General features: G+C 47.8%; 1 protein-coding gene across 1 annotated transcript in view; it reads left to right on the forward strand.

Moving 5' to 3' along the window:
- agbl4 (AGBL carboxypeptidase 4) overlaps positions 1-14,859 on the forward strand; it is a gene marked incomplete at its 3' end in the record, with an annotated part of 242,260 nt that extends 227,401 nt beyond the window's left edge. The window contains exons 12-13 of the mRNA XM_084443882.1: positions 14,406-14,499; positions 14,730-14,859. Coding sequence (XP_084300008.1) covers positions 14,406-14,499; positions 14,730-14,859 — 224 coding nt within the window. The remainder of the gene's footprint in view (positions 1-14,405; positions 14,500-14,729) is intronic.
- Between the last annotated feature and the right edge of the window lie 281 nt (positions 14,860-15,140).

A 15,140-nucleotide genomic window follows, 5' to 3' on the forward strand; every position in this document is an offset into this window, starting at 1 on the left:
GCTGACCTTCTGCCACAGACACACACACACACACACACACACCTCCGGTTACAGCTACTGCTCTGATCTGTGAGATAAGGAGGATGGGGAGACGGAGAGTCGGGGAGATGAGAGAGTAGAAGAGAGAGAAGTAGGGTTAAGGGAGAGATAGAGAGATGGAGCGATAAGGAGGGGAGGAGCGCATTGTGATGCCTCCGTGTATGAAGTGAGCTATACAAATACAATTTTATTTGATTAGGAGAGATGGAGAATACCCTAAATGACAAACAAATATATCAAAACAAAAGCCAAGTAATCGCTTGCTTTGTTGACTTCAAAAAGGCTTTGAGGGCTTCCTTAGAGGGGTGCTCAAATACGAATCCTAAAGGTCCACATCTTTTTATCCCAATAATCCAAAGGTCCATCTTTTAAGAAAACAATTATAATACAAATCACCATTTTCCCCCCATCAACTCCCCCAACCGGTTCATCCACCCAGGAGCGTACCGATGTTCCCCGGGTCCTATGTTCCCCAGTCCCAAAAAAGGCTTCTAGATCCCCTGTTCCATAAGAGTTTAAAACAAATTAAGTACAAAAAAAAAGTAAATGTGAGCGATATTCGAAGCATCCAAATGGTTTTCCATAAACAGAACAATTCTAGCAAATCAATGTGACTGATAATGCAATCATTAAAGGGCAATGCTCGTTTTTGACAACCTGGACCTTATTTACGACATATTATAAGAAGTTTGACTCACCGAGATCACTTTTGTGTAGTTCGGAGGCCTGTAGAAGAAATTTAAAATCCAGCGCGAGCCAGTATATCCATGTAATCACGGTGATCGGGGCACCGAGAATGCAGTTTCTCAAAATCTATTTTCGGCCGCTAAACGGTTGTTTTCATCAATCAGATTGGATGAATCGACAGTTGAGATTCCTCAACGCGAGGCATTGTAGTGGTTTTCAAATACGGGGTCTTTAGCCTCTGTAATATGATCTTTACACGCCTTTCCCCACTTGCTCCAGCACGCATGCGCACAGGCCAGCGCGCAGACTGGCTATTCTCCGGCTCACATTCTCTGCGCTACGATCGCTGTTGGTGCCGAGAATATTGTCGTCGTCATTCGTCAGCAACAATCCGATCGTAGCGCAGAGAATGTGAGCCGGAGAATAGCCAGTCTGCGCGCTTCTCGGTGCCCCGATCACCGTCATTACATGGATATACTGGCTCGCGCTGGATTTTAAATTTCTTCTACAGGCCTCCGAACAACACCAAAGTGATCTCGGTGAGTCAAACTTCTTATAATATGTCGTAAATAAGGTCCAGGTTGTCAAAAACGAGCATTGCCCTTTAACTTTGTGTAGCTCGCAACAACATTCTGATTCTAGTGAATGGAATTTAAATATCACCTTTTGGACAGGAGCCAAAAGCAAAGCCATCACACAACTTGCTTCAAGTCTTAATCAGTCCAAAAGGTCCTCAAAACAAATCCTCCTTTGCAACTCTACCAGCATGGAAACAAGAGACAGGCCTATGGAACTGTGAATCTCTGGAAGAAGGAGAATGTTGGCTAGTTATCTGTTGATTGTGTGTGTGGTTCACTAACGTTAAACCTCTGTAAATCTATCATATAGAAAACATGCCATGATATATATTTATTCAATGATACATATACTGTATATTGGATATCTGTGTCTACACATGATTTGGTATTTTTCTCAAACAAAATCAAAGAAATACAGTAGAGATATCTGTCAATAATCAATCCAAAATATAGGCTTTTATTGCAACCAAACTCATCTCTTAATTAAACTACTATTCATGTGCACACATTCAAGTCGAACAGTGTAAATAAATTATGCCTATAATATAAATATATAAATAACAATAGTAACAATAATAATAATAATAATAAAGTCAGCAAACAATAAATTCACAAACGGGGAACATAGGACCTTTTTTAGGACCGGCGAACATAGGACCCGGGGAACGTAGGGATGACCCCCCACCCACCCACCCAACAAAGGTGAATCAAACCATTTCAAAGTCTCGTCTCCTCTCCTGTCTCCTCTCCTCACCTCCTGTCTCCTCTCCTCAGCTCCTGTCTCCTCACCTCCAGGATCCCCTTCTCCTGTCCAATTTCACCCCGTTGATTTTTCTGGTTCTTAGCTCTGAATACTGAAGAAAATGGTTTAAGTGTAATGTTTATCTTATTGTTTCTGTTATTTTATTTTGTTTTCATTTATTTGTATTTGTATTTTTCACTTGCTTTGACAGTGTAAACATATGTTACCCATGCCAATAAAGCCCCTTTGAATTGAATTGAGATGAGGGAGCCAGTGGTAGAGTGGTAGAGATTAGAACCACTGTATGTTGTAGTTGTCCATAGATTGTGATTCTGAGTTGGGACGAGAGGAGGTATGAGAGGAGAGGAGGAATAGTTATGTTGAGAGGGGGTATAGCTATGTAGAGAAGAGAAGAGAAGAGGAGAGAAGATAGCTATGTTGAGAGGAGAGGAGGTATAGCTATGTTGAGAGGAGAGGAGGTATAGCTATGTTGAGAGGAGAGGAGGTATAGTTGTGTTGAGAGGAAACTAGAGGATGTATAGCTATGTTGAGAGGAGAGGAGAGGATGTATAGTTATGTTGAGAGGAAATTAGAGGAGGTATAGTTGTGTTGAGAGGAGAGGAGAGGATGTATAGTTGTGTTGAGAGGAAACTAGAGGAGGTATAGTTGTGTTGAGAGGAGAGGAGAGGAGGTATAGTTGTGTTGAGAGGAAACTAGAGGATGTATAGTTATGTTGAGAGGAGAGGAGAGGAGAGGAGAGGAGAGGAGAGGAGAGGAGAGGAGAGGAGAGGAGAGGAGAGGAGAGGAGAGGAGAGGAGAGGAGAGGAGAGGAGGTATAGTTGTGTTGAAAGGAGAGGAGAGGAGAGGAGAGGAGGTATAGGTATGACCCCACTGCCCTCTGGTGTCAGGAGGCAGGAATGTGCCAGGCTGTGGAAGCGTGTGTGTTAGGGATGTCACAATACTAGAATTTTGAACTTTGATAATGACTCAATTAAATTACACGATTCTCGACACCCATGTCATAACCACGACCAAAAAAAGGGTGGTGGTGGGGGGAGCTAAAAACAGTAATGTTGTGAAACTAATATGCACCGCCACATAATTTGTAAAAATTCAAACAAAAACAACAATTTTCTCTCTCCATCCTTCCCCATTTCTCCAAAACGCTACTCCTCATCCATTAAAGAAAGCAAAAAAAAGAGCCTCTACCTAACCTTCCTTCTCCAGCCTGCTGCCTTCTGAAAGAGGTTGGTGATTCAGATAGATAGATCATTTATTGGTCCTTTCGGAAATTCATCATGTGCCATACAGCAATCATCTGATGAACTAATTTATTGTAAATTAGTCATTTTCATCAATTTAGTTATGATTAGCATTCATGCTAACTTTGTGCTTTGATGTGGAAACGGTTGTCTGATTACTACTAAAAATACGTGCGGCAGATGACAACTGATTCTAAGACATTCTAAGATAGATTCTAGTCTGTAGATCTACCCACACCCATTCCAAATGGAATTCCACTACATAGAAACTGCAAATGCACTTGTTGATGTGATCGTTATTTGTGACATCGCTAGTGTGTGATTGCTGTGGGGGTGGTATAGTGTTGGTGAAGGTCAAGGTCAGCCTGTTGGGGGGTGGGGAGGAGGGGGGAGGGTTTGGAGGGGGCAGTGGGGGAGCGGTGTAAAGCGGAGATTGAGGTCAGGCAGGTTGAAGGAACCAACCATGTCCCTTTTCACAGCCGAGCGCTCTGCTCAATGGAGTGTTCAAATCATCAACAGAGACCTTTACGCTCTGCGCCCCCCTCCCCCCTTCTCCGTCTGCTCTTCCGCCTCCCTCGTCGCCCCTCCCCTCCTCCCTCCCTATTTCTCCCTCCTCCGCCCCCTCCCCTCTCCACTCCGCTCCTCCCTCGTTCTCGCAGACACCATTCTAAATCCCTTCTGTTTCAAGGTGCCGAGATCTAATCCCAAATCCCTAACCCACCGAAATAACGTGAGATGAAACACAGCCAGAAACAGCGATCGACAACATAACTAGTAGCCTACTTTACTCCCCTTTCAGGGTAATTTCATCTCACACAGGCGCAGAACATACGCGCTAATTGCTCGTCGGCTGTAGTCAGAGTGGTGCGTTTTTTTTGTGCCGACACAAAGGACATGAGGCAACGCAACAGTCGCCCTTCATCGCCGATAGTTCTTTGATGGCGGATTGGTGTGTCTGTACATTTACCTCCTTACTTTGATCAACCTTATGTTTCTGCGTCCACCTGTGTGTCATGCTGAGGGGAGAGAGGAGAAGGGGAGGGGGGAGGAGAGGAGGAATGAAGAGAGTTGATGGGAAAAGAGGGGAAGGGATGGGAGGAGTGGTGAGATTCTGGGATCTTGTTCAAACCCCAGCTTGATGCTGAGGGAGGCAGAGAGAGAGACTGACTTTAAAGACTTTCTACTCTGAGAAACTTTCTTACTTACTCAGGATGATGAGGCACAATTCGACCATGGCGTCTGCTTTAAGGGCTAGCTCTCATTTGATTGGCCCAAACCAGGACAATGAGAGGCAGTTACCTTTGATTTCAGCTTTATATTTCTCTCTCTCTCTCTCTCTCTCGCTCTCTCAGCTCAGGGAAATGTAAGATGCATTGTGCATAGGGACCAGTCATACTGTGCGCTGGGATGGTCGATCCTGGACAATTTGTTCCTTTTAAGGGACCTGGTTGAAATGTCACACAGGGGGAGACATGGGCTTTGGCCTGGTCTCACAGGACCAGGAAAAATCATTTGACAGGGTGGATGATGAGTATTTGTTCAATCTGGTTTTGGGTTTGGACAGATCTTTATATGTGGGGTGAAGCTGCTAGGAGTGTGTCTGGTCTTGGGGGAGAGGGTCAAGAGGAAGTGGGAGGGAGTGTCTCGGGCGAGCGAGTCTCGGCCGCTCTCTCAGAAGCTCTCTAAATTGAAATGGCTCCTACCCCCAGGTGTCGTACAGTGGCTGGGTGCTGAATATTAACAATCTGGCGTCTCCACTTTCTGGCAGCGTTTGGCAGTGCTCAGTCCCCTATGTGGTCTCCTGGTGGATCTACAGAGAAAGGTGGTGGAGTTCTTCTGGTTGGGGCACCACTGGCCCTGGGCTCCAGTTTTGTACCTGCCTGTCTGTGAGGGAGGGGGGGGGGGGGGGGGGGCGGGGGCTGGTGGATTTGGAGAGCAGGGGGGCTGCGTTTCGCCTGCAAGCCGCCCAAAGCCTACTGTACAATAAGGACAGTTGCTAGGGTGGCGTGTGTGCGTGCAGGGCTTTAATATCTACATACACATTCTTGTCTGATCAATACAAGGAAATACTTTGTTGGTGTTCAAGGATGTGTCACCGTGGAGACTGATGAGCTGACAAGCCCAGCGGATGCCTTGACAACGACGTGACACACAGACACTCGTTACTCTGTCAGACGTACTGTAGACGCGGTCTATGGGTGAACAGCAGGCTGGCGATGAGGACGTGTCACATGTCACATGTCCTGACGCCACAGACAGTGATGAGTATGCAGATGATCTGCTCTCCCTGTCACCGCTCATCAGGAGGTAGTGCTGATGATGGTGTGTGTGTGTGTGTGTGTGTGTGTGTGTGTGTGTGTGTGTGTGTGTGTGTGTGTGTGTGTGTGTGTGTGTGGCCAGCCCTTTTGAAATAAACCCTACCCACGATCAAGCAATAAAGACTGAGGCACTATCATTTTATTGTAACGTTAGGCCATCACTTTAGGCCATCATCAGCAGCAATGACGCACTCGAGTATCACATTTGGTTGGGGCCTCAGCCATTCAGATCAATATATTGCTGGGGGGGGGGGTCCCTGAAATCTGGGTTTTGTGATCATGGGCACGTACTGTATCCAATGAAAACTTTAACATTTTTAAGAGAGTAAAAAGAAAAAAAGTTTTGCCAGGCTGGAGGCCCTAGGCATTTGTCGACTCCGCCTATAGGAGACGCGTGATGCTCTTTCCTTTCTTCTGTACAGACGGCATAAACCTGAATCAATATTTTCTAACAAATTAAATCCTAAATGTCAGTCACTATTTGACTCTGTAATTTGCACTCTTCTAGGCCTACATCACACATAAGGATATCGATCTCCTCCTGCGTAGCCTGAAGCGTTGGCCTCTTTTCCACCACGCAGCTCGATGCTCAGTCCTCCACGGTACTCAGACTCTCACCCGTTTTATACTGTGGGAAAACCGTTTACTTGACGCGAGTGAATGATCAAAATCTGACAGTAATGCAGTTTGTGTTTGCCTTAGTCCAACTGCAGAACCTTATGGTGAAGAGTGGGAGTGGCTAACCCTAGCCCCTCCCCTCTCATGTGGATTAGATGAGATGGCAAGGTAATCAGGTACTGGAGATTTCAGCCTCAGAGAGTGCTGGCCTCAGATGGACATAACGAGTACTGACCAGTCTGGCCCTGGGAGAATCTACCAACACCTGGCCCCCTCCAGCCCTGGACACACTCTGACCAACACCTGGCCCCCTCCAGCCCTGGACACACTCTGACCAACACCTGGCCCCCTCCAGCCCTGGACACACTCTGACCAACACCTGGCCCCCTCCAGCCCTGGACACACTCTGACCAACACCTGGCCCCCTCCAGCCCTGGACACACTCTGACCAACACCTGTCTCCCTCCAGCCCTGGACACACTCTGACCAACACCTGGCCCCCTCCAGCCCTGGACACACTCTGACCAGCACCTGGCCCCCTCAAGCCCTGGACACACTCTGACCAACACCTGGCTCCCTCCAGCCCTGGACACACTCTGACCAACACCTGGCCCCCTCCAGCCCTGGACACACTCTGACCAACACCTGGCCCCCTCCAGCCCTGGACACACTCTGACCAACACCTGGCCCCCTCCAGCCCTGGACACACTCTGACCAACACCTGGCCCCCTCCAGCCCTGGACACACTCTGACCAACACCTGGCCCCCTCCAGCCCTGGACACACTCTGACCAACACCTGGCCCCCTCCAGCCCTGGACACACTCTGACCAACACCTGGCCCCCTCCAGCCCTGGACACACTCTGACCAACACCTGGCCCCCTCCAGCCCTGGACACACTCTGACCAACACCTGGCCCCCTCCAGCCCTGGACACACTCTGACCAACACCTGGCCCCCTCCAGCCCTGGACACACTCTGACCAACACCTGGCTCCCTCCAGCCCTGGACACACTCTGACCAACACCTGGCCCCCTCCAGCCCTGGACACACTCTGACCAACACCTGGCTCCCTCCAGCCCTGGACACACTCTGACCAACACCTGGCCCCCTCCAGCCCTGGACACACTCTGACCAACACCTGGCCCCCTCCAGCCCTGGACACACTCTGACCAACACCTGGCTCCCTCCAGCCCTGGCCCCCTCCAGCCCTGGCCCCCTCCAGCCCTGGACACACTCTGACCAACACCTGGCCCCCTCCAGCCCCAGACAGGGTGTTGTGGCTGGGGTCAGGCCGCGAGACTGACCCCCTCCATGGTGCGCCAGCGGCTGTTTTCATTAGCATGGCTAACCGGCTCCTACAGACAGGGAAGTGACAGGCTGTATTGACGTCTCTGATGTTCTCTGGTGCGTGTCTTTGTCCTCCACACCGTCCCTGTCCTCTGTCTGTCCCCTTGTCCGTCAGGGCAACGGAGCCTGACAGCGGAAGCAGATAGCAGTCATGGTAAACAGGGCAGTAAACAAATCTCTGTGTCCACGTCCTCGTCGGTCCGCTGGGCTTGTCAGCTCATCAGTCTCCACGGTGACACATCCTTGAACACCAACAAAGACTTGTATTGATCAGACAAGAATGTGTATGCAGATATATTAAAGCCCTGCACGCACGCACGCGTGCACGAACGTGTGCACGGACACACACACACGCACACACACAATGGTGACGGACAGACTGACAGCACTGAAGAGCTTAGACTTGGAAAACTTGAATATCCTCAAGAAATTTGTTTTACAGCACAACATTAAAAACACACACAAAATCACAAACAAAAACAACAGTAATCCAAACTCATCTATACAGTAGCAGCCATCAAAAATATCATCACAGTTCAGTTTATCCAAAGGGTATGTCAGCATAAATTAGGCTACAATATCATACTCTATGCATATCAATATGGATAAAATCCCCTAATCCATGTACAGATGTGGGAGGTTAGAAATGTAACATGCTGCAGCATTTCACCTTCGCGGTATTTGGCAGGGAAATCATCGTTGTAAAGTTAGCTATCTGCTTTTTAGCCACCGCCGCCCGACACATGAGTTAACAGATATAGACCCGGCGACAGTTACAGAGATAGAAACTATAGATAGATAGGCTTTGTTCGTAATAATTAAATTACAACCAGATAGAGAACAAGGACTTTGAGAGGTAGGCTCATCTAATGTGCGAGATGAGCTACAGGTCAATGAGTAGCCTAGTATTACTGCGCCCTCTATGGGCATGCGAGCGGTGGTGCGGAATGCCGTAAAGCGTCTGTTAGAATAACGCGGGTCAAGTTACATTATTATGTTCTCACATCTGTATTTCACATCCCCTAGTCTATGTATCCACACATTCCTCATAGCTACCATATTCAAGATTCAAGATTCATTTTATTTGTCATATGTAGCCTAATGTATGGTTTACAGTCACAGTGAAATGTTGCTGCTTGCCCCAAGATTATGTTCGATACAGATAGAGTCTAATACTCAATTCCAAATTACGGATTTACAGGTTAAGATCAGATCAGGCTAGATTAGCTCAGACTAATCTTAGCTCAGGCTAGGTTAGCTCAGGCTAAACTCAGCTCAGGCTATGTTAGCTCAGGCTTAACTCAACTCAGGCTAGGTTAGCTCAGGCTTAACTCAGCTCAGGCTAGGTTGGCTCAGGCTAAGGAGCTCAGCTGTATGTGATACATCCATGGCTAAGGCATGCAGGCTACTACAGCGGTTGTGTGGAACAATGCTTAGGCTATGTGATGAGTAGACTAGCCTTGCCTACAACTGACAAGTCTAAATATTGGCAGCAGATCTCTGGGAATCTCTCTTTGGTCTGGCAGTAGATGTTTGGGTTCGCATGCAGATGGTCGTCCTTCTTTCCCTACCTAGCCCACCTGTTACACTGGCATAGAGCAGATGAAAAGGAAAACAGACAGCATAACCTGACACCGACCGACATCATGGCAACATCCCCCTAATGCCACCGCCCACTCCCAGCCCCTCCCTCTCCTTCTCCCAGCACCTCCCTCCCCGAGCACCTCCCTCTCCCAGCCCCTCCCTCTCCATCTCCCAGCACCTCCCTCCCCATCTCCCAGCCCCTCCCTCTCCATCTCCCAGCACCTCCCAGCCCCTCCCTCCCCATCTCCCAGCACCTCCCTCCCCGAGCACCTCCCTCTCCCAGACCCTCCCAGCCCCTCCCTCTCCATCTCCCAGCACCTCCCTCCCCATCTCCCAGCCCCTCCCTCTCCATCTCCCAGCACCTCCCAGCCCCTCCCTCCCCATCTCCCAGCACCTCCCTCCCCGAGCACCTCCCTCTCACAGACCCTCCCCCTGCATCTCCGAGCCCACCCTTTCTTCCTTCTCTCAACCCCTCCCTCTTTCTCTTCGACCCTTCCCTCCCAGCCCCTCTCTCTCCCTTTCACAGCCCCTCTGTCTCCCCCTCCCAGCCCCTCCCCCAACATCTCTGATCCCCTCCCACTTCCAGCCCCTTCCTCTTTCACACCCTCCCTCCCTCCCCTTCCTTTCCCACACCCTCCCTTCCCTCTCTCTCTCACTGCCTCCTAGCCCCTCCCCCCTCTTGGCTGGTGGGGTACTGTGCTGATGTTCTGGAACATTCTGCCAACTCCAACGGCACACTGTTCTCTGGCAGACCCGACACTTCCTGCTGCGTGCGGCACATTCAAACTGCTCTAGTTGCCTTTGGCAATGGGCCAGAATAGCCATCCGGGGGAGTCGGAGTGTCCTGCCTGCATCTGCCACGCAGATGAAGTCTTCTCCCAACTGTGCCCGCGCCCAACACACACTCACACACACTCACACACAAACAACAGGCCCACCCGCACGCCCGTCCATCGTCAAACGTCCTGTAATAGATTTGAAATGTGACATCACAAGCTGAGAGGCCATCTGTACACAATAGGGGTGCGGCTATTCCTGTCTAGGCTCTGAGCGTGCTCCGATCACAGCCCAGCTCTGGTGCTGGGAACTTCCCCCGAGGTCAACGGAAAGGTTAAGGGATAGAGGAGAGCAGATGGGGGACAGGAGAGGAGGGAGGCCCTGAGAGGACATGTTAGGTGGCCTGGTGTGACCAAGGAATGTATACGGATGTAGACGAGGCTCTATTCTGGTCCGGTACCGCTGTGATGACAGCAGGGGATGAAGTAATTAATACATCTCCATCTGTGAGTAATTAATATTACCTCCAACTGTGCATACACACATAAACAGTATGCAAACTATATCATGGCTTTGGGGGAGCTCACTTTTAAGTGAAGCACACACGCTTTACGTGCATGGCAAAAATAGCATATTGTCAATATTTTAGAGACCCCCTCAAAATGTCACCGATCGTGTTTTCAGGGGCGTGTTTTCATACCTTATTAAGGGGAGCCAAGCTCCCCCTGGCTCCCCCACAGTTTGCACCTTGCATATAAATATAACCAGTGTTCTTGGCAACGGTATACTTGTTTTTACAGGTAGGCAGGAATTAACATGCTGCAAAATATGCGCGTCACTATGCCGATGCGTTGCAAAACAGCAAGCATATGGCGGTCTTTAGACAGACATACTGTACATAGTTGAGGGGTTAAGCGCTTTTTTACTTCATGATGTCATGATGCAAAGGTCCCCTTTGGTATGGAAGTACAGTACCATAGATTTGTTTTTATTCAAAGACAATTTAGATCACGCTTTGATTCTGAAATTATTATTTTTTCAAAATGGCCGCCAACAATACACCAGACCCCATATCTTTGCTACTATTATAGCCATAATGACAAAATTTGTGTCAAAGTGTCCATGTGTTGGATCAATGAATCTAATTAAATAGGTTTCAAGGATAAAAAAAAATCTTATCATGACAATGGGGAGGAATGCATGCATTCATGTACAGTAAGAAAAATGTCAAAGGTCCACTCACTGAAGAAAAAAAGATATGGAAAGTCACCCTGATGACAAATTAGAAAAATAAAAAAATATTAAGGATACTCCAATTTATCAGCCACCGATTTCACTCAGACGTTTTTCACTGTTATATCCTCTTTTTCACTGTTATATCCTCTTTTTCACTGTTATATCCTCTTTTTCACTGTTATATCCTCTTTTTCACTGTTATATCCTCGTCTCCTGTGGTTACAGTCACTTGTTTCATGTTCTGAATTGAACTGACCCATTATTTTCTATAACTTTTATCTTGTAGCAGCTACTCTCTCAGCCGTGACTCTGACACCAGACAGGCTCGCTGTGGCATGACGAATACTCCTCTAGCCGAGATTAAACTAACCACCCTCAGGGAACAGCGGCCAATGTGCCACTCCCATAGGGGATGTGGCCATACTCGGATCTGGCGAGACCGGGGCGCAAACCATGTCCCCAGTTGTACCGAAACATGGTGCATTAGACTATAATACCACCATGGACCCCCTAATGACACTCATCTTCCTCTCCAACAAGTGTGAATGCCCTCCTGCTGGCTATGCCAGTGTTGTGGGGGTTTTGAGAGTTGTAAACTAATATAGACACACTAGAGATCAAAAGGCCCTTTATCTGTATGGTGACCTCATCAGGTCACCCCTGAACTGGACAACAAAGACATTCTGTACAAGTCACTACACTCTCAACAAAGACATCCTGTACAAGTCACTACACTCTCAACAAAGACATACTGTACAAGTCACTACACTCTCAACAAAGACATACTGTACAAGCCAATACATTCTTTGGGTGTGACTAGAGCTCAACAGTCTGGTTGGCCTTAGCCTGAGTTAGCCTGATGAAATACCAATATACAAGCTCATGTATTATGAATGGAATACCAATATACAAGCTCATGTATTGCTCTAACCCAGATTGAGATAGGGGTGTAAGGAGAGAAAGTCGATTAGTTGAATGTCAGTGTGGTGTCTCCAGATCAGTCAGTTGTGGGCGGTGCAGTGCCCACAGTGAGGTGACAGACAGACGGTACAGACAGACAGATGGTACAGACAGACAGACAGACAGACAGATGGTACAGACAGATAGACAGACAGACAGACGGACAGATGGTGAGTAAACACAGGAGCTGGAGCCATGTGGAGAGCGGCCATCAGCCATAGGCCTGCTGGGTGATGAATGGAGACCCACACACACACACACTCCCATAACAATGTGACGAACTGGCAGCCCAAGGGTATACACATAGACACAGACACACAAACATGCACACACACACACACACAGCAAGTAATGGAGAGCTGGGATGAGTAAGGAATAGGCAATTCAAATTTGAGATACCCTACAAGCCAAGGGCAGGTTAAAGTGTGTGTGTGTGTGTGTGTGTGTGTGTGTGTGTGTGTGTGTGTGTGTGTGTGTGTGTGTGTGTGTGTGTGTGTGTGTGTGTGTGTGTGTGTGTGTGTGTGTGTGTGTGTGTGTGCGTGTGCGTACTGACAAAAACAAACACAAGGGTCCCCTACCAGACAGTTCATGCTGTCCCAGGATGGATGGTTTAATGGGTTAACAGTGTTGGATAATAGGATTTCACCTGTAGGACCCAGGAGTTATAGCTCAGAGGTAACTCTGACCGTTGACAGAAAAACGACGGTATCACTGTCTTGGTATTTTTTTCTCGGGCGGTTGTTTCTTTCACAGCTGGCGGACAGCCAGACAGGGACACTAGAGGAGCCACTGAGAGATGACGTGTCTCTCTGGTGGTCGATCACCGTCTGTCCGGTTAGAAATGCTCTGATGTACAAACCTCACGACCATGGAAACTGTCATGGTCATCTGGGATAAGGGATGGATGGATGAGTAGATGAATGGAGAGATGGGTGAACGGATAAGATGGATTGGACAGACAGACTGAGTGGATGTACATGAATGGTATGGTCAGTTACAGTAGCTCCTGTGTGCCACTGTTTGTCACATCACCACACAAGGACATCCTCCTCCCCTAACTTACCCCATGTGGTGGTGAGTCGTTTCTTTAGTAGGCTATCTGTGTGTGGTGTCTGTGTAGTATTAGTCTGGTGCCCATGTAGTGCTTCTGTAGTATCTGTGGAGTATTAGTGTGGTACAATACAGTATCTCTGTAGTATTAGTGTAGTATCTGTAGTAAGGCAAGGCAAGGCAAGTTTATTTATATAGCACATTTCAGCCACAGGGCAATTCAAGGTGCTTTACATGAGACATTAAAAGCATTAAAACAAAAAGCAAGAACTTATAGACATTTAAAACAAAAGGCAGGACAAATTAAAAGCATTATTAGTATATCTGTGAGTTATCTATCTGCAGTATGGAGTATTCGTGTGGTATCGGTTTGTAGTATAAGTGTAGTATCTGTGTAGTATTAGTGTGGTATCTTTGTAGTATTAGTGTGGTACAGTATCTGTGAAGTATTGGTGTGGTATCTGTGTAGTTAGTGTAGTACAGTATCTTTGTAATATTAGTGTGCATTACTCTTCCAACAACCTGGGGACTCTACACTCCTCCACAGTTTTATTATGGAGAATCTGGAATTGCTGATGTCCTATCCTTTATGTGTGTGTGTGTGTGTGCGTGTGTGTGTGTGTTTAGAAATGTAAATAGAGTCTTGGCAATAAGTAATTGCCACTATGTGATGCCTTCCAGGCTCATGGTTTTGCTGACTGGGCTGAAGTGCAGTTGATTTAGTATCATTTAGTGCGAACACTGTGTGGATTTCCAGGAATTTATACTGCACATTTCTTCACAAGGCTATTGCTTAGTTATTTACTGCAAATGGTCTTGTTTGTGCTGCTAGCTAGAAACGACTTCCTGTTATTAATGTATTTCCCCATTACTGGTGTGTAGAGGAGATTTAGAAGTGTGGGGAGATGTACCATGTTCCAGCCCGCATGCTGCCTCCTTCACCAGACAGGCAGGCCTGGACAGGACGTCCTGTGCGCTCATGTCAGTACGAGGACAGTAGAAATAAGGAAGCATCATTAACATTCTGTCTGGAACCACTGCAGCACTTGGAGACAAAGTGGAACCATCCTTCTTTATACGTTCTTCATTACATTCGTCTCAGGACAGGAAACAAAGAAATCTTTCACATTTTCTTGCTTTATCTGACTAGTGTGGAGTGTGGTACAGTAGTCGCCATGAGTGAAGCTCCTTAATCGTCTGTGTCAGACATGAAGCTGGGGAGGAACGTGGCGCGCACCTTCTTGGACTACTACCGGCTCAACAACCTCATCACCGACAACAAGCCCACACACATTCACAGGTACACACCTATCAACACATGCACACACACATACACAGGTAACCTCATCAGCGACAACAAGCACACACACACGTGCTGGTACACACAGTACAGGTAGACTTACACATTTATATCAGTTATCATTTTTAGCATGTATCTCTCTGATGCAATGTGCTATGCCTTTATGACTCACTTGTGTGGTTGTGTGTGTGTGTATGTTTCTGTGTGGGTTTTTGTGTCTGGTTCCTCAGTTCAGAGGTGTTGTCCCAGACCCATGGTTGTCAGGGTAACATTAATGGGAGGAGCCATAGAGGAGAGCGAGGGGAGAGGGGAGAGAGGGAGGAGGAGAGGAAAAGTCAAGGAGTCAAAGGAAACTACTAGAGAAGCACCCATCACCCGCTGGACAAGATGGATACCAGAGCTGGCTCACAAAGATCTCCTTGATTTCCTGTGTCTTCTCCCCTTGCCTCCTTCTCAAAGCCCAGTAAAGGGCCAGATCTGGAACTCCTCCCTCCAGACGATCTCCTCCAATCAGGTTTGAGAAGGAGGCAAGAAGAGGGGACTTAAGGAAACAAGCGTAGGTGTTTCAGTTTCAGCCAAGATCTCTCTTCACCAAGCAAGCCCAAGACTCTAGGCTCTCTTTCACAGACAAAGCAAGATCT

Source organism: Borostomias antarcticus (assembly GCF_949987555.1).
Source record: "Borostomias antarcticus genome assembly, chromosome: 10".
Lineage (NCBI taxonomy): Eukaryota > Metazoa > Chordata > Actinopteri > Stomiiformes > Stomiidae > Borostomias > Borostomias antarcticus.